Here is a 19,299-nt window from a genome sequence, read left to right as displayed (position 1 = left end):
TGAAGATGTACCCTGTCGAAGAATTTGACTTTGGAAAGGTTGTTGAAGATTTTGGCAAACAGGGGACGTTCGGAGTATCGGCAAGGGATCAGATCATGCTTTTGAAAATGTGGAGGAGGTGGATTTAATTGCCTTTGCAACTTGAGAAATTTGCTCAAGGTTAAAGTCAAGTTGAATGGTTGGGAGAAACGTTTTAGTCATGTTCAAACACTTGCTGATGTGGTTAATCCTCGATTACTGTCCTTGTGGAGCGAAATGGAGTTGAATGACGAAAACAGTGTTCGCACTGATAGGTCATGTTTCGATAAGAAGAACAAAACAACAAGAGTAGCTCAACAAACAGAAAAGGGAATTACTTCATCAACAAAGAGAAAGGCTTCTGCTGCTTTCCTCATGTAGTAACGATATTGACTTTTAGTAAGAGAAATAAGAGATAGGGAATAAAGCATTATTATTGATGCTCAATCAGGTTATATTGAATGCCAAAAACAATATTATCACACAAGGGGCGGTGGTGTAATGGTAACATCGCAGCCTCCAAAGCTGTGGCCGGGGGTTCGATTCCCCCTCGCCCCCTGTGATTTTAATTTTGTTGCAATGCTATTTTATTGAATTAGTTCCTTAGCCTGTAATTTTGATTTACAAGATAACACCAACAAAATTAAAATCACATACGAAAGTGTTTCAAACCTGCTTTAACTAAATACATTCAGTTTTTATTTTATAATTTGAAATCAACACTTTTAAAACCTGAAAGAAATTATAGGTTTGGTCATAATATAATGGTCCTTAAATATTGATTCGCGAATTTCTTGATAGTAAAAATCATCCAAATCAACCCTCGATAAATTAATATAGTTACATGCCATTTTGATAATGAAATCCCATTCATCTTCTGTTAAATTCAATGATTTCAATTTTTCTGACATTTTGGCTGATAATTCGCTGTGGTCTTCTCTTAAATAATTCCATTTCCAAAGTTGCATCATTCCAAGTTGACCAAATTCAATTTCAAATCCACGTGCATAACACGGTGAATTATTGTGTTCTCTTTCTATTTCTTCATAATCAAATCTTGTAATCAATTTAATTGCCTTGTTGAAATTTTCAGAAATATTTTCCTTTCCACTTAATTTAGTTAACAATCGATCTTTCTTTTCAAGATTAAATAACTGTTGCCTTTCCTTTTCCTTCTTACAAATCATTCTACTAATTGTTTCCTTTGTATATATTCCCAATTCAATTTCATCATTCAAAGAATAGGAATATTTCTGAAAGGAATAGTTTAGTTGAATAATCATGTTAAAAACTATTCCATGAGGACTTTCTTTCCACAATCTCCTGAATTGCTGGCAAGTTCCCGATACACGAATAATTTCATCTCTAGGTATAAATTCGAATATTTGCTCAATAATTTCCTCAGGTTGACTTGCCAGATTTTTCTTGTGGTGGTGAGAAATTTGGCTATTTTTGTCATGTTTTTTCATTGTGGATTGATTATCATCAATAATATTAGATTGTTGTGATGACATTTTTTTAAAAAAAAAAATAATATTTTGTAAACTGTGAAATTATTCGAAAGATAATACCGCGGCATGATATGAAGTACTTTAGTATAACTGATACTGGGTTTATTGAACAGAAAATAATTATTTCTAGCAATATTTGAATATTCTAAACTCAATTTATGTTCCATCATCACCAAAGCTCACTTGAAATTTCTAACAAATGATCCTCAAATATTGAGCCCACTTCATTGTGGTGCTCAAAGTTTTTATATCTAAGCCACAGATCTGCTTTACTACCTGCAGTTTCAATAATGATATTCCATTCCTCCTCTGTCAAATTCAAATCAAGTAAACTTTCCGACATTATGCCAGATTCTATAGAGTCTCCATGTTTAACATAGATTTGATCCCATTTCCAAAATCTAATCATCCCTAGATCTCCAAATTCAATCTCCATTCCCTTACTCACTCCCATACATACTCCATTAGGCACATCCCTCTCTTCTCCATAATCAAATCTTGTAATCTCTGAAAGTGCTTTTGTAAAGTTTTCTGACATGTTTTCTTTTTTCCTCAATTCTTCAATTAAAAGATCAGCCTGTTGTTCATAAAATAAATCTTGCTTTTCATCTTCTTTTTCAGCAAACAGTTGATTGATCTCTTCTTTAACAATTCGGCCAATTCCAATTTGTTTATCCAAAGAATACGAATGTTTCACAAAAGAATAGTTTAGTTCAATAATCATATTGTAAACGATTCCAAAAGTAGTCTTCTTCCAAACTCTTCTAAATTGTTGAGAAACACCAGAAACACGAATTGCCGAATATCTGTTCGGAATAAAATCGAATATTTGTTCAATAATTTCGTCTGGCATTTGTCCGAGAGTTTGCACTCCAATAATTGTTTGTTTTTGTTTCTTGTTTTTGGAAATAAAATCATCATCATCAAGCTTTCTCTTTGTTCCCTGACTCTGTTCTTCATCATCTGAAGAGTAGCATGAGTTTGATGTTTCTTCACTTTCTTGTGCTGACATTTTTTTTATTGTAAAATTGAAAGCTGACAGCCAATCATAGAATTTAATCACAAGGCAGTGATGGTACCAATTCATTATCCATAAAAATTGAATCTCCCATCTCCTCTTCATACTGAAATTCATAAAAACAAATTTCCACTTGTTCTTCCTCCAAATATCCAATCGAATTTTCAATGATAACATCCCATTCTTCCTCTGTCAAATTCAAAGTTTCCAATTTTTTGGATAATTTAGCAAATACTGTGGAATCTCCAAATTCCTCATCTCTTTCTTTCCATTGCCAATATCTCAATACTCCAAGTTTACCAAAGGATATTTCAAAACCAGCAGCTCTACGAAGGGAAGCTCCATAATACATTTTGTCATCTTGTCCATAATCAAATCTGTCAATTCTTGAAATGGCATTTGTGAAATTTTCAGATTTATCCTTAATTTTGCTTAATTCATCAACAAAACGTTCTGTCTTTGAAAGAATCTTTTCTGATGATTCTCCCTGAATGAAAGCTCCTATTATTGCCGATTTGGAAAAATTGGCCACTTGAATTCTATCATCCAAGGAACAGGAACGTTTCTTAAAGGAATAGTTCAATTGAATAATCATATTGTAAACAATTCCATTCGGAGTTTCTTTCCAAACTCTTCTAAATTGATGAGAAACACTCGAAATACCAATTGTTGCCTTCGGAGTAAGAAAATCACCTCATCAGGTTGAACATTTAACATTGTTTTCATTCCGACAATTAATTCTTCTTCACCTTTACGTTTCTTATCAAAACGATCATAAATTAATTCATCATCAGCATCATCTTCTTCTTTATAATCTTTTTCATAATCGGAGTATTTTCTCTTTGTCTTTGTGAAAGAATCATCAGATAACGACATTTTTTATTACTGCTAGTTTCGTTCCTGGATTTTGTGCGTGCCATTTGTGGTTCACTCTTTCTCTAACTCTTTCAGTGAGCTAGAAGAATCTTGGTGGATTCAAAGTATGGTCAACTTGGCTTTTAAAATTTAATATTAAAGGTTATGTTGCAATCAAATTAAACATGTCATGCAATATTAAAAAGTATTGTAAACAAGTTCTGTTGTTCCCAACAATTATGATGATTCGAGTTCTCACTTGTTATCAACATCTAAAAAAATGTCTGCAACTCTTGCTGGTAAGTTTCTAATAGAAATACATTTCCAACAGTAGCAAGTTGGTTTCGGAGGATTTGGTGGTTTAGCACTTGATACTTATAAAACTCAGACGACATTGGTGGAATCTCCACAACTTTCGTCTCTCGATATTCAGTCTATTTCGGTGGGTTTGTGGCATTCTCTGATTGTTACTACAAGTGGACATCTTTATGGAGGTAGTGTAATGATCATTTGATCTTTTTATAATTAATCATATAAAAAACTATTCTAAACTAAATGGAATAGTTGGAAGAAATAGATATGGTGCTCTTGGTTTAGGTGAACCTGAATCTCTTGATATTTTAAATTATACACTTCCGATCGAAGTTAAAGAACCATTCAGTACAAGTGCACATCATCGTGTATTGAAAGCAAGTGCTGGAAAGACACATTCACTCGTTTTGACTTGTGATGGAACTTTATTTAGTTTCGGCTTTGGAATGGGATGTGGGCACGGAATGTCTTCATTGTGTGGAATACCAGAACCAATTCAATACTTGTTTTCGCATAGAATTGTTGATTGTGCAGCTGGTGAAGGACATTCGGCTGCTGTGAGTGAGGATGGAAGATTATTCACTTGGGGTTTGGAGAATAGACATAAACCTGTCATGGTGAGAAATTCATTGATTGATTCAGAGGTTTGTGCCAGTGTGAATTGTGGAACTCACCATGGATTTGTATTGACTGAGAGTGGAAAATTGTTTGGCTATGGTAAAAATAGTGATGGCCAAGTGACTAAGGACGGTAGTGCTCATATTAGTGAGGAAAAAATTGTTGAAGTGAAACATCCATATGCTGAGAGTGGTTCTCGTTGGGTTCAAGTGAGTTGTGGAATGAGACATACAATGGCTTTGGATAATTTGGGTAATATTTATGTTTGGGGAAGAATTAAAACAGCAAAAACTGAAAAGAATGATCATCTCAGTGATGCAAACAGTGAAATTATGAACCCCACAATGGTGAGCATTCCAATTTCAAAAGGAAATATCAAAAAGATTGCCTCATCATACAGTTCATTTATTGTCTTGACCAATGATGGAAATGTCTACTCTTGGGGACACAATTTGCACTTTAATTTGGGGCATGGTCACGGTAAATATGTTAATGATCCAACTCCAGTCGGTTCCATTGCTGAAACTTATATTGGTGATGTTTTTGTTGGTGGTTACAATATGTTTTTAGTGACTGGTATGAGTTTCACAGCAAGTTATACCAAACTTTTGAAAGAAACTCAATACTATGCTGATTGTATTCTCAAATCAAAGAATGGACATGAAGCTGTTTGCCATGCTGCCATTCTTAGTGCCCGTAGTCCTTTATTTACAAGTTTATTGATTAAGGAATATTTGGAATCGAATAATAATCAATCATCAAAATTCAAGGTCACAGATACATCACACATTGAAAGAGTAATTACCCTGGATTTTGTTGAAAGTCAAGAAGAATTGGATGAACTATTGAATTTCATTTATACCAATGCAACTGGTCGTTCAGCAAAGAATGAACGAATGCTTCTCATCATTAATGAACATATTAACAATACACAAGCAGCTACCAAAATTTTGACAGAATTGTTAAAAAAAGAGGATATATCTGATGAGAATAAGAAGGATCTAGCTACAATGATTGAGGTGGTTTCCAAAGAAATGATCCATGAAAAAGTCAAGGGATCAAGCAGTCTTCTTGGAGAGCTGAGTGATTATACCAGAGATTTTGAAAATTTGTACAAATTGGCAATGAGAGAAAGTTCAGGACTTAATGACCCAGCAGCTGATACCATCTTCTCCTTCCTCTCAGACGTGAGTTTTTCATTGGATGATGGAACATTTATCAGATCACATCGTTGTATTTTATGTGCCAGATTGGAATATTTCAGAGCCATGTTCTCCATTGGTCAATTCAGTGAAAGTTTCCAAAAGGTTATTCACCTCGACAGCACCACCAGAGATTCATTCGAAATTCTATTGAAACACATTTACACAGGTGGAAATATCAATGATAATGAGTTGACTGCTGAGCAAAGTGTACCTCTCCTTGAACTGGCTACCAGATTTAACATTGATACACTCAAACTTGCAGCAGAGAGAAAGATTGTCCTCTATCTTCAACCTTCCAACGTTTTACAAATGTGTCAAGTTGCTGAAATGTGTCAAGCTGAAATTGTCAAAAAATGTTGTATCCATCTCATTGCCAGAAACTTTACAAATTACACACAAGAGCAATTGGAAGCTGAATTAGATCAAAACTTGATCGAAACCATCACCATAGTCCATGAAGAATTCACTCTTGCCAGATCCAAACAACAAGACAATGAACAGAAAGTATTCCAATACATGAAAGAACAAAAGGATGCTTATGATAGCTTACTGGAAGATGGTGAAAGACAACATTTGGTTGATGAGTATGATGAGGATGATGTACAAGTGATAAAATCCATTCTTGGCGGATCACACAATCCAAATGCACCTGTACATGCCAATGTCAATAGACATCACCAGAAACCTTCATCTTCTGGAAACAAGAGTTTAGGTAAAAAGATGAATAATTCATCAGATAGAAATTGTCTTGTCATGTAAATAAAACATTGTTGAATTTGCTGCGGAAAAGTACTCCTGTCAAATGCCAACACAACTTTCCAGAGATACCACAATAAAAAAATGCAAGTTAGAAACGACTTGCATCACGAGCACGAGGATGATCATAACAACAAATCTCACCATTCGAATCATCCTCTCTTCCACACCACCACCAATCATCCCCACAATGATGATCACTTCAAGGAATGAACAACAACAACTCGACAATAACCAGCAGTTGGTTCAAAGAATCCTCTCAGTACCATTCTATCGTGAACTTTTTTCCTCCATTTATCGTGATACTTCTGAACAACATGATTCACATCATTCGATCTCATCATCATCATTATCCAATTCATCATCTCAACCATGATGAGGAAGATATTCAATCCGTAAAAAATCAAAACTTTGGGAAATGTTATAATATTCATGGCAATACTCTTGATAATAGCTTGGAATTGTTATTGAAGAAAAATAGTAATAATAATTACGATGATAAGAATTATAATTATAAGAATAATGGCGATGAGGATGATGTTTGTTTTGAACGGACGGAAATAAAGAATGATAATAATGGTGTTGATGATGATGGTGTGGAGGAAGGTAGAATTGTGGATAAAGTAATAACAAGTCGAGAAAATTGTGATGATGAAGCGTTTCACAGTAAGCTGCTTCCAAAGCTTGTGAAGACGGAACAACTTGGCTTGCTGGCACAAACGTGCTTTGGAAAGGAGAAAGTACTAAGACTGCTTTTGCTCATGATTATTTCTCTTCCGATAGTAATTAGTGTCTTTCAATTATTGCCATCATCACCATCATCATTGGAATTATTGAATGAATTTCGGAGGAATAATTTAGTGGAAAAGTTTTGGAATTTAACAAAGGGTGATGCACTCACTTATGGGAATAATGGAACAACACTATCAATTAATACAATATCGGAGAAATTTACCCATTGTCGAGTGTTGCCACTTGATGGTGATAAGAAGGGACGAGCTATTTTACAATGGAAATTCATATCCAATCATACCTTTCAGAATTATTATCCCCTCTTCAATGATACGCAGAGTTCAAGGTTTCAGAATCCAAATGTGAATCCTGTAGTTAGAATGAGAATCATTATTGGAGAGGCAAATTTGTCTATTAGTGCAGGAAATTTCAAGCTTTTTGGATTTTCTAAAGGTATTACAGCTGATGCAGGGTTTGATAAGATATATAATAACTTGCAGACATCGAAACCAGACGAAAAGGGGGTTCAGTATCGATACTTTTTCGATAAGAATATTAAGGATAATAGAAAGATTAAGGTTTTGGATTTTATGAATCAACCACAAGCAACTTTTCATGCTGTTTATGGAGATGGATTTCCTTCTTTTTATGTGGGCTATGATAACAGTTCAAACCCCTATCTGAGAAAATATACAGGAACAATTACGACAGTGAAAAATTATGATCATTATCCAACTTGTAATGATGATGTTAATATGGCTCTTTCTCCAACTGCAGTTGGTGAAAGAGTGAATTTGAATGGTACCTATAGTGAATATTCCAAGTTTTGTGTCTATCAAATACACGACGTAACGCCCTATACAGGAGGAACATATATTTACTTTGAAAAGAGACTGAATTCAATTGTCAGACCAAAGAATTTACCCAACACTCGTACATTCTCTGAGGATAATAACAACACAACAGATCACAAATATTTTATTTATTTCATGCCAATAGTTAACGCAGGATACAAAAATACTACCATGCAAGGTCAGCAAGATTTTCTCAATTCCTATATGAATAAGGACTCTCTTCAATCCTATTATTTAGCTCATGAAGTAGATTTTTCTGTTGATTATTATGATGAAGATTGTGATTACTACGTTCAAATCTATCAAACATCAATGTTTCAAATTTACTATTACATAAGAGCAGTAAGACATACCATTGTTGGAATTTTTTCATTACTTGTAGTAGGATTTCTCTTCATTTACAGACAAAAGCAACCTGTCAAAAGTAGACTTCACACAGCCATGATCAGTGCTGTCATTAGTGTAATTTTCAATGCGTTGGGAGTTATCAGCGATATCTATTCAGTATTTAATTATGATGCTATTGAATATTCATATTATTTAACACTTGCTATGCTCTATTTGGTATCGTTGATAAGATACACATTTGTTCGTAATTTATATAGAGTTATTAGAATTGTAGACAAGATGGAAGATACAGTAATATCAGTTGGAGAATTTAACGACGAAGGACTCGTATCAAACTACAAGAGGAAAACTATGCAAATGAGGTTTTTATCCAAGTTGGCATCTAAGAGAATTTACCTGTCGGCTATTATCAGTCTAATCATTATTGTAAATTTACCAACACCATTCTTTTTATGGATACTCAATTCTAGTTCTGGAGATACATTCTCAGTGGTTGTCTCTATTATAGGCTATGTGAAACTGGCAGCATTGATTGTTGGATTTGTACTTCCAGGATTTATTGCATTGTCTTTTGATTTGTTTATTAACAGGAAATGGTTATTCTATGACTTTTGTAAGAGAATTTTCAATTTTGGTGATAGTAATATTTCCACATACATGAGTAAGGTCCTATCGAAAACAAGGAAAATGGAAGAGCTTTCTTGTGGATTTCAAACGTACTTTAGTGATTATGATGACCCTCTATGTTACAGATCAGAATTCCTAATAGTTACTTCCTTGAGTTTATTAATTGGAATTTCAACTTTTGTAGTGGGTATGATAGATATACCAAATTGGAGAACAAGTTTGAAATTGACTATATTGGGTACACATGGTACCTTGTATTTCCTTTTTGATTATTGCTACGTATTATTGACGAGTGGATTTGTTGTGTTTATGCAGCTTATCGTGGAGAGAAGAAAATGGAAGACCAGAACTTCTGTGCAAGATAAAAAAGCAACAATTACTGGAAAGAATCCAATAACTGTCTTGTTAATTAAGACAATTGGTGATAGAACTGGAGAGGGAAGAGAGTTAATTTATAAGGTAGGTAGATCTCATTGCTATATTGAAATTCAACATTAACATGTGTTTAGTTTTGTTGCAAGGAATTTTCTTTGGAATTATTAATTTTATTTGAGAGATGTTGTAAAGTTTTGGAATTACTCAAAGATCAGAAATACAAGACAGATCCACAAACTATGAATAAGAAAGTTTGTGATATATACAATTCATTTGTCAAGACAAGTTCTAGTTTGGAAGTTGCAATACCTTATGAGCTAAAGACTAAGATTTCTGCATTTATGGAATCCTATATTGGAGATGAATATTCAGTCTCCACAGATTCCTCTACATTTAATCACAATAAGAAATTTTATGCCATCTTCAAAACTGAGCAGCAACAACCACCAGTTGTGGGACCAAATGTTAGTGGAGTGGATAATAGGAGCATTGAATTAATCAATTATCAAACGGCTGCTTTCTTGTCTGATTTAATTGATCAATTGAAAGAATCAACCCTTTCAAGTTTACAAGATACATTCTCTCGTCTCATGGCTACAAAGGCATATATGGCCTATTTCAAAAAGAAGGAAATGGAAGCACAAACCATGAAGGAAGTTGGATTCACCAGGGAGGATACTATTGAAATCGATACGAATGCTCTTGCCTTCATTGAATCACAACACCAACAGCAACAACCCAGCCAAATCACAACCATCGACATGGGTGGTACTCAAATTGTTGCTTCCATCAATGCCGCCCAACAAGAACAAGTAAGCAAAAGGTATTTACAGGCCTATGATAACAATGATGAGATAGCCATCTCTGAAGAGAGTTCTGAAACAGAAGACGAAGAAATAATTGAAGAGGTAGATACACGTCATTCCCTAGATAAAATAGATGACTAACAGCAATTCAAAAAATATTAACAGAAACATTTCAATTAAAAAACATGCTACCTAGAATGATTTGAATAGAAAGTTCACTTGTTGGTTCCTTGCACAAGTTTCAATATTGAAATTAAACTGATTATTTTAAAAATAGAAACACAACAGTTTCATTAATTAAGAAACTAAACCACAATAACAAATACATTTTCTCTTTTCTCCTTTCCAACACCATGTTTCAGAGCAAAATGTATTGAGAATTACAAATAGTTAATTAATTACCAATTAAAGGAGCTAGACCACAAGTCAGTGCATCTCCCTAAGTTTCTGGTGGAAGCCTGATAAATGGTTATGTAGTTCGGATTGTAGAGAGGGGATTATTGAAGTCCTGTCTCAGCATATCTGATTAGATGAACTGTATGTAATTCTTTTGAAGATTTTTATAAGGAAATGATGTAATAGACTGAAATTTTGAATAATTCTTCAATATTTTGAGAGGAAAATAGTTCCAAGATATCACCTCAAAGTTCTTAAAAATTTTAAAATTGAATAAGAAGTGGGTGATATAATTTTAAACAATTTATTGTTATCTATTTCCATCACTTGAATGAACATTGGGTGAGGTAACACTGTAATTCTTATTACGAAATTTGTTCCGTGACACAAATCACATCACTAGTTCCGAACTTAAAACTAAAAATAAATCGGTCCAATGGCTTTTTAAATCCAACCTTGAAGATGTTCCTTTTCTTCATACAAAAAAAACAACTAATAACACAATGCAAATTTTCGTTAAAACATTAACAGGAAAGACTATCACTTTAGAAGTTGAATCCAACGATACTATTGAAAATGTTAAGAGCAAGATTCAAGATAAGGAAGGTATTCCTCCAGATCAACAACGTTTGATTTTCGCTGGTAAACAATTGGAAGATGGAAGAACCCTTTCTGACTATAATATTCAAAAGGAATCAACCCTTCACTTGGTCCTCAGATTGAGAGGTGGTATGCAAATCTTTGTCAAGACTTTGACTGGTAAGACTATCACTTTAGAAGTTGAATCAAACGACACTATTGAAAATGTTAAGTCAAAGATCCAAGACAAGGAAGGAATCCCTCCAGATCAACAAAGACTTATCTTTGCTGGTAAGCAATTGGAAGATGGTAGAACTCTCTCTGACTATAACATTCAAAAGGAATCAACTTTGCATTTGGTTTTAAGATTAAGAGGTGGTATGCAAATTTTCGTTAAAACACTCACTGGTAAAACTATCACTCTTGAAGTTGAATCAAATGATACTATTGAAAATGTCAAGTCTAAAATTCAAGACAAAGAAGGAATTCCACCAGATCAACAAAGATTGATTTTTGCTGGTAAACAATTAGAAGATGGAAGAACCTTATCTGATTACAATATTCAAAAGGAATCTACTTTGCACTTAGTTTTGAGATTGAGAGGTGGTATGCAAATTTTCGTCAAAACATTAACAGGAAAGACAATTACATTGGAAGTTGAATCCAATGATACTATTGAAAATGTCAAATCAAAGATTCAAGATAAGGAAGGTATCCCTCCAGATCAACAACGTTTGATTTTCGCTGGTAAACAATTAGAAGATGGAAGAACATTATCCGATTATAATATTCAAAAGGAATCAACTCTTCATCTTGTTTTGAGATTAAGAGGTGGTAATTAAATAAATTTGTAATAATTTAAACTATTCAATGTTCAACTTTTGGCAGTCGCTCCCTAAGTAACAGTACAACATAAATATGTAACCCGTTCAATCTTGAAAATTGTATTAATTTTACAATATTCTCTCCTTTCAAACTTGAGTATAAGGATGGCAGAATTTCTGGTATCGAATTGTACAAAACTGAAGTTGACTCTAATGGTAACCTTGTCATTGATGAAGATCAATTTATCAGACAAATGTGCTTGTCGTTTCTGCACTTTTGAAGACTGAGTGAAAATATTAAGAACTGCATTAAATATTGATGGTAACTAAGGGATGAGTTTCACATGATTTTTACGTGATACGTGGCCCGTCTAGCTCAGTCGGTAGAGCGCAAGGCTCTTAACCTTGTGGTCGTGGGTTCGACCCCCACGGTGGGCGATTCATTTTGCCTTAAACCATTGTTGAAGCTTTAGAGATTAATTATTTACATATTTTGAATTGTCTTGAAATTCTTTTGCATGCTTCCATAGCTTGTGGTGTCAAATCTTTGGAAAGATCTTTTGGATTATCCAAGAATGCAAATGGAACAGCATTTGTAACTTTATCCACAAATTGCTTCTCTGACATTGACTCTGTGAAATGTGTTAAAACAATCATTGGATTGAAAGGAAGCCCCTTTATATCTGTTTCTTTAACAACATTTTGGAATTTGACAAATTTTTGTAAAGAAACAGAATTCCATTCACAAGCTCTACAAACAAAAATAACGCCATCAATCCTATTATCGAGGTCAATCTTGTTTGTCAAGTAATTTTCCACTAAATTAGTTCCGGTCTTGATTCCTTGCAAGATTAATTTTAAGGTATTCAAGTCGTCTGGATTTTCGAATGGTTTACCAGCAGAATCAAACAACAACAAGTTGGCAGACGAAACTGGAACACTTTCGTAAAGTAAGGTACCAACTTCTGCCTTTCTTCCAACATCACATGTTTCAACCATAATATTTGGATTGAAAAATTTGAGGAGAGTGTTGATGAAGGATGATTTACCAAGATCACCAACCGAGAATTTTGAGAGGAAGGTTTGGGAGAGTTGTTACAGACATTTTTTGTTGAACCAAATTGAAACGTGATGTCACGTTTAGAATATCTACTCACTGGTATTTATTTTCACGTTTCGACAACTTTTTCGATGTGTATTTCATTACAGTTTTAAGGAATGATGCTTTTGTTTCAAAGTTGGGTCAATACTGTTGCTAATGACATATTTATTCATTTAATAACTAATCTATCTACGCTTTGTAAGAACCTCAGCACTGACAACAAGGAACACAAATCCAACTGCATTTTCTGTAACAATTTCTGAATTCATCCATTCAGAAAGTGACAAGTTTACACCTGTTGGCAATCCATGCATTAACTTTTGAATTTGATTCACATCATTTCCATCCATTCCCTTTTCGAATGGTTTACCAGCAGTATCAAAGATGTGATATTCATGACCATTAGAGGAACCGAGATGAAATTTTTCATAGTGAACTGTGCCAACATCTGCCTTTCGTCCAACATCACAAATTGCAACTTGGATTCGTCTATTGAAATATTTACCCAAAGTGTTGATTGTTGAAGATTTTCCAGAGTGTTGAGGTCCAAGCACAAGAATGTTGGTAGACTTTTTGTTAGGATTATATTTCATGTTTTCAACCTCAATTTTTTGTAACATCAAGTCAATGATTTTGTTCTTTTCTGATGGAATGTCAGTTTCCAAGTTGATATGATTTTCAAAAAAGAAAATTCTATTTTCATGGATTAGGTTAGACAGAGATTCCTTTAATTCCATTCTTGTTGAGCTGGGGATTTTTTCATGGTTTGTAATAATGACCAAAGGTTTTTGTTCTGATAAAATTGAAATACGAATGTGGAAGAAACTTACTGAGTGATGATTTTTTTTCGAGCCATTGGTAAAGATTTCCAATATTAATAATAGCGTCTGTGTCTATGACAATACTAGACCATTTTTTTTAAGTTATTCGAATCTAGTGGAAACGTGTGAGGTAGAAAAAGAATCGTGATTCTAACTACATGATTTCTATGCAACCTCTCACGTTTCCATTCTATTCGAATCTAATGAAAGAACAAGAAACGTGAAATCATCACGTTTGCTATTAGAATCACAAATCTCGTTTACAATAAAAACTCAAAAAAAAAACGCATGCAGATCTTTCAGACCTTTCTTCAGAATTTTCGTGGTTTGTGGAGTAGAAACACAACCCAAAAGACTGAATGCCGACCATCTTTGGAAACTTTAGAGGAATGCTTTAAGAAAAACCGTAGGTTTCTTTCATTTTAGATTCAGATACAGTTTCGAATAGAAGAAAAAGTTGTTTTTGTTTCATTTGGAAAGAAAGAAGCCATATTCAGCAACATTCCAGAAAATTACTTTCTTTTCGTTCAGAAAGAAAAAGATTTCGATCATATTCATCAAACCATTCACAAGATTGTGAAACATCAACATGACCAAAATATTTCGATTCGAATTTTAGGTCAACCAACTCATTTGAAAGAGGAAATTCAAAAATTCTTGTCATTGTTTAATGTTGTGGAAGATGGTGATAATCCGAGTGACGTTGTCGTGTATTTTGTAGAGAGGATTGAAACTGTATACGTAGACATGTTACATTAGTTGGCGCCATGAAAGAAGACGTTACACTTTCATCAAAATAAACTTTAATTTCATCAAACTTCTTGAAAAAAACCAAACTACTTCAACAATGAAGTGCCTCTCTTCACTTTTTGGTTGCTTTCCAACACAGGATTTCACTATTGGTGATTGCAACAACATCTTGAGAAATGTCCTCCAACAATTTTCTTCATGTCCCGTTTTTGTTGTCCCCAAGCCAAGCCTTTTAGACTTGTAAAAAAATATTGTAAGAGTTTCAAATGCTTCTGACAACGATCCACAAGAATTATCTCATAACTTATTTGATAGGGTCACCAACGAGCTAAACTCTGACATTTCCATAACTGGAAACAACAACGAGCATTCAGAACTTTTAAGAAATTGCCTCTCTCGTTTACTCAACCCAATTTCAAAGGAGAAGGAACTATTCTTCTTTAGTTGGAAGAAAGGTCCTCAATCAACTGTTTTCTTTAGAGATGATGGTTATTTTAGAGAACACAAAGATGATCCATTATCGAGGGAGAATTATTGTGTTTTGTTTCTTCCATTGGATAAAGAAAGTTATTGGAGTTTGAAGAGTGAATATTTGAAATTTGTTCAATCGACTCATCCAAATGTTTCATTCTTTTATGTTGATAAGCATTGGGTCTTTTGATGAGCATCATTTGTCAATTGATTTTATAAAGTGGATTTCAGGATAATCATCTATAAATGGAAATAATACATTCTCCTTACAACACGATTCCTTTTGGTTTTCATTGGAGGTAATATGTAATATTTTTAAATAAAATATGACTATCTGAAGAATCTTGTTGATCAATTAATCATTAAGAGAAACCTTGATGTACAATTCTCCATTGTAATATTGACTAGATTAGAAACACTGCTTTTTTGTCTATTTTCAAAAAAAATGAAAAGAAGAGCAACAACTGAAGATAAAAAATCAAGGCTTAAAAAACTGAAAATGCAACTGTTACTAGCGACCAATGCAAACTTTAAAGGTCCTTCAAGTGTTTTTGTTTCATCGAATGGCGAAGTGTACATTGCTGATATTGGCAATCATAAAATTCGGAAGGTATTAACCAATGGAAAAATGGTGACAATTGCAGGAAATGGACAAAATGGATTTAGTGGTGATAATGGTCCTGCAACTAATGCCATGCTGAATTATCCAATCGGAGTGTTTGTTTCTCCATATAATGAAGTTTATATTGCTGATTATTTTAATAATCGAATTAGAAAGATTTTAACAAATGGAAATATTATAACAATTGCTGGAAATAATGTAAATGGTAAAGGAGTATATAATAGACTTGCGATTAATGCAATGCTTAATCGTCCTTCAGGTGTTTTCGTGACATTAAATGATGAAGTTTATATTGCAGATCAAAACCGTAACAAAATTAGAAAGATTGAGTCGAATGGAAATATTGTAACCATTGCAGGAAATGGAAAGGAAGGGTATGGTGATGATAATGTGCCTGCAGTTAATGCAATGCTCAATCGGCCTTCAAGTGTATTCGTGACATCAAATAATGAAGTTTATATTGCTGACACTGGCAACCATAGAATTAGAAAAATATTGAGAAATGGAAATATTGTAACAATTGCAGGAAATGGACTCGTGGGATTTCATGAGGATAACATATTGGCAACAAATACTTCTCTCAATTTTCCAAAAAGTGTTTTTGTTTCATCAAATGGTGAAGTCTATATTGCAGACACTGGCAACCATAGAATTAGAAAGATTTTAGCAAATGGAAATATTGCAACAATTGCAGGAAATGGAAAGGAAGGGTATGGTGATGATAATGTGCCTGCAATTGATACAATGCTCAATCGGCCTTCAAGTGTTTTTGTCTCATCAAATGAAGTTTATATTGCCGATCAAAGTAATCAAAGAATTAGAAAGATATTACAAAATGGAAATATTGTAACAATTGCAGGAAATGGAAGAGAAGGAAATAGTGGTGATTCATTTTTCGATATCTCACGTTACCCACATATTGGAATTACTTCTACACACATTCCAAAACTGAAGAAACAAGCCAGAGATCAAATCAATATTTTGGATATTTATGGATTTATCCCATTAATCGAAAAGAAATCACCCCAATTTTGCAAAATTATTTTGCAAAATGAATACCTTCTTAGTAAGATTAATTTATGCCAAAGAGAAATAATTCAACGATTGATTAACTCACTCATATATCAAAATGATAATTTGGAATTCATGGAACATGAGATATTGAATGTTTTATCGTTATTGGGATTGTTTGAAAATGGTGAATTTATCAACTTGAAAAAGAATTTAGTGAAGAAATTAGTAGAGTCAATTACAGTTGAAAGATTCACCTCTCAATGGGAACAAATTGAAACACATCTCAAATTCTGCAATGAAGACCTATCCTTACAAAACAAGATTTTTGAATACATACATGAATACTTTGTGGAATATGCTGCACTTCGTTTAAAATCCACTGAAAATAGCGTTCCACTCGGAAATAGTCCAATTGTTCTTAAGAATAGTGTTTCGATTATTCAAAAAATGGCAATACCTCAAAAGACAATCATCAACCTTGATGAAAAAGTTGAAATTCCTCCAAGAGGCCTCGTTGACCTATACAATGACGAGAAAACAGGTGACATCAAAGTGAAACTAGGGCTAGACAAGTATTTGTATTGCCACAAAACTGTTTTGAGCTCTTCTAGCATATTCTTTGATGCACTCTTTGATAGTGGATCATCGTTTAGTGATCTCAGTGATGATGGTGTTTTTGTTCCAGACCCTTCAGAGGATTTGGAATTATTGGAAATTGTTATCAAATCTTGTTATGGAATACCATTTAAATTTGATGCAACAAAACAGATTGAATTAATTGATTTGGCATTGAGACATGAAATAAGCAACCTACTCGAATTCTGCAAGAATAATTTCGTTCTGACAACTGCAAATTATTACAAAATTGCAATATCATGTAAAAATTATCTACACTTAGATTCCTTCAAAGATTTTTACAGAGAATTGTTATTATTTGGAATTGAACATTGCAAGGAACTTTTCAATGATTGCGAAAAAGTTTCATTTCTACCAGAGCAGATATTGCATGCCTTATTTGTTCAATTTTCACTTGAACGAAAATAATTGAAATCTAGAATGCTTAGTAATCCAATTATTCCTTAATTCATTCTTATAGTTATATTTCAATACCAAATGGTAAGTTGACTCGTATGTAATTTACCAATATATTGCTTCTCACCATTTACAAAAAGTTTACAAAAAATCCAGCACGCACTCACTATTATCGCACAATGAATATCAATTATGCGAATTTCTACTTGGCGAAATCTTCTCCATATAACTTCCGTGGTTGGAAGTTGACCAAAAACCATAAAAAAAATACCTCTCCATCTCCAAGAGTTTTTCTCCATTGGCCAAAATCTCATAGTAACATTTTAATTCCCGATCATCATGTCCACAACAAATAAACGTTTACTCTTGGTTTCCTATCCTGAAGGTTTGATTAAGGAGGATAATTTCAAATTGGAAGAAATTGCTTTACCAAATGTTGATCAATTGGGTGAAGAACAATTGGTTGTTCGTTTGTTGCATCTTTCTGTTGGTATGTGAGATTGAAAATTTAATAAGTTGTTTAATTGAGTAATTTTTCGTGATTGGAAATGAAATTCATTGAAAATAGATCCATATATGAGAATTAGAATGAGTGCACAACCACCAAAAGGATATTTTGGACCATACCCACTCAATGAACCAGTTAGTGGTGGTGCTGTTGCTAAGGTTGTCAAAGTTGGTGCTAAACTTGCCGAAACTTATAAGGAAGGAGATATTGTCTATGGTGCATTACCTTGGGTATTAGAACAAGTTGTTGATTTGAGTGATAAGAGTGTTTATTTGAGAAAATTAGAAGGTGTAAGTGGAATTCCACTTTCATATTTTTTGGGTGTTTTGGGTATGCCAGGATTGACTTCCTATTTTGGTTTGATTGATATTTGTGCTCCTAAGGAAGGTGAAACTATTGTCGTTAGTGCTGCTTCTGGTGCTGTTGGAAGTGTTGTTGGACAAATTGGTAAAATTTTAGGATGTAGAGTTGTTGGTATTTCAGGAAATGACAATGTTAAGGAATTGCTTGAAAATGGATTTGATGCTGTCATTAATTACAAAAAGTTCAATAATAATGTCAATGAGTTGAAGAAGGCCATTGATGAAGAATGTCCAAAAGGTGTCGATTGTTATTTTGATAATACTGGTGGATTTATTTTGGATGCTGTAACTTTGGCCATGAATTGTAAAGGTAGAATTTCATTTTGTGGAGCTATTAGCAGTTACAATGAACAAAATCCAGAAACTGGTTTGAGATTGAGTACAATCCATGTTGTTAGAGAATTGAAGACTCAGGGATTTATTATCTCATCTTTCATGCCACGATTCCAAGAAGGAACTGCTCAACTTGTTCAATGGTTGTTGCAAGGAAAGCTTAAGGCATTCGAAACCAAGTTTACTGGGCTTGAAAATATTCCAAAGGCTTTACAATCTTTGTTCACTGGTGAAAAGAGTGGTAAAGTTGTTGTAGATTTGTAAATAAAACATAAATTGCAGATTTAAATATCCAGTTGACAAGAAGGTCTATGTCCAATTAATTGTATGAACTATTTAATACTCAAAATACTTCTTCAATCTTTGTTAGAGTGTTGCAGGAATTGTATGAAAATGACAACATTTTGCATTTCCTTTTTGAAATGAACTGTTTTTCAATTTATAAAGAAA

The 19,299-nt window shown here is 33.5% G+C and overlaps 8 protein-coding genes and 2 non-coding genes across 10 annotated transcripts; 6 read left to right on the top strand and 4 right to left on the bottom strand.

The window, feature by feature from the left end:
* The first annotated feature begins 505 nt into the window (after window positions 1–505).
* Window positions 506–576, top strand: NAEGRDRAFT_t170. The gene has a single exon. It is a non-coding gene; the product is annotated as a tRNA-Trp (tRNA).
* A 167-nt stretch (window positions 577–743) lies between these two features.
* Window positions 744–1,532, bottom strand: NAEGRDRAFT_64435 (uncharacterized protein; the record flags this gene model as incomplete). Its single annotated transcript, XM_002680143.1, has 1 exon — window positions 744–1,532. One exon carries the CDS (start codon window positions 1,530–1,532, stop codon window positions 744–746), a length of 789 nt encoding a protein of 262 aa, XP_002680189.1.
* A 166-nt stretch (window positions 1,533–1,698) lies between these two features.
* Window positions 1,699–3,423, bottom strand: NAEGRDRAFT_47059 (uncharacterized protein; the record flags this gene model as incomplete). Its single annotated transcript, XM_002680142.1, has 3 exons — window positions 1,699–2,564; window positions 2,848–3,220; window positions 3,280–3,423. 3 exons carry the CDS (start codon window positions 3,421–3,423, stop codon window positions 1,699–1,701), a joined length of 1,383 nt encoding a protein of 460 aa, XP_002680188.1.
* Window positions 3,424–4,178: 755 nt separating this feature from the next.
* Window positions 4,179–10,231, top strand: NAEGRDRAFT_57286 (alpha tubulin suppressor family protein; the record flags this gene model as incomplete). Its single annotated transcript, XM_002680268.1, has 3 exons — window positions 4,179–6,249; window positions 6,501–9,313; window positions 9,409–10,231. 3 exons carry the CDS (start codon window positions 4,179–4,181, stop codon window positions 10,174–10,176), a joined length of 5,652 nt encoding a protein of 1,883 aa, XP_002680314.1. The 3' UTR covers window positions 10,177–10,231.
* Window positions 10,232–10,912: 681 nt separating this feature from the next.
* NAEGRDRAFT_56056 (polyubiquitin) lies at window positions 10,913–11,875 on the top strand. Its single transcript, XM_002680267.1, has one exon. It carries the CDS (start codon window positions 10,935–10,937, stop codon window positions 11,850–11,852), a length of 918 nt encoding a protein of 305 aa, XP_002680313.1. The 5' UTR covers window positions 10,913–10,934; the 3' UTR covers window positions 11,853–11,875.
* Window positions 11,876–12,199: 324 nt separating this feature from the next.
* NAEGRDRAFT_t171 lies at window positions 12,200–12,272 on the top strand. Its single transcript has one exon. It is a non-coding gene; the product is annotated as a tRNA-Lys (tRNA).
* Window positions 12,273–12,314: 42 nt separating this feature from the next.
* NAEGRDRAFT_64428 (uncharacterized protein) lies at window positions 12,315–12,833 on the bottom strand (the record flags this gene model as incomplete). The annotated part of the gene is made up of 1 exon (XM_002680141.1): window positions 12,315–12,833. The coding sequence occupies one exon, from the start codon at window positions 12,831–12,833 to the stop codon at window positions 12,315–12,317; it is 519 nt and encodes a 172-aa protein (XP_002680187.1).
* Window positions 12,834–13,121: 288 nt separating this feature from the next.
* Window positions 13,122–13,673, bottom strand: NAEGRDRAFT_64427 (uncharacterized protein; the record flags this gene model as incomplete). The annotated part of the gene is made up of 1 exon (XM_002680140.1): window positions 13,122–13,673. One exon carries the CDS (start codon window positions 13,671–13,673, stop codon window positions 13,122–13,124), a length of 552 nt encoding a protein of 183 aa, XP_002680186.1.
* Window positions 13,674–15,423: 1,750 nt separating this feature from the next.
* Window positions 15,424–17,658, top strand: NAEGRDRAFT_64426 (uncharacterized protein; the record flags this gene model as incomplete). The annotated part of the gene is made up of 1 exon (XM_002680266.1): window positions 15,424–17,658. The coding sequence occupies one exon, from the start codon at window positions 15,424–15,426 to the stop codon at window positions 17,656–17,658; it is 2,235 nt and encodes a 744-aa protein (XP_002680312.1).
* Window positions 17,659–17,985: 327 nt separating this feature from the next.
* FM174 (uncharacterized protein) lies at window positions 17,986–19,113 on the top strand (the record flags this gene model as incomplete). Its single annotated transcript, XM_002680265.1, has 2 exons — window positions 17,986–18,136; window positions 18,215–19,113. 2 exons carry the CDS (start codon window positions 17,986–17,988, stop codon window positions 19,111–19,113), a joined length of 1,050 nt encoding a protein of 349 aa, XP_002680311.1.
* Window positions 19,114–19,299: the final 186 nt, after the last annotated feature.

This window comes from Naegleria gruberi, assembly GCF_000004985.1.
Source record: "Naegleria gruberi genomic scaffold NAEGRscaffold_10, whole genome shotgun sequence".
Taxonomy (NCBI): Eukaryota; Heterolobosea; class Eutetramitea; order Acrasida; family Naegleriidae; genus Naegleria; species Naegleria gruberi.
The sequence above is the reverse complement of the archived record's forward strand: the minus strand, read 5'-3'. Positions and strand labels throughout refer to the sequence as shown.

Bases quoted from the DNA above. Each gene is read 5' to 3' on its own strand.
- NAEGRDRAFT_56056 (XM_002680267.1), top strand. From the start codon at position 10,935: ATGCAAATTTTCGTTAAAACATTAACAGGAAAGACTATCACTTTAGAA.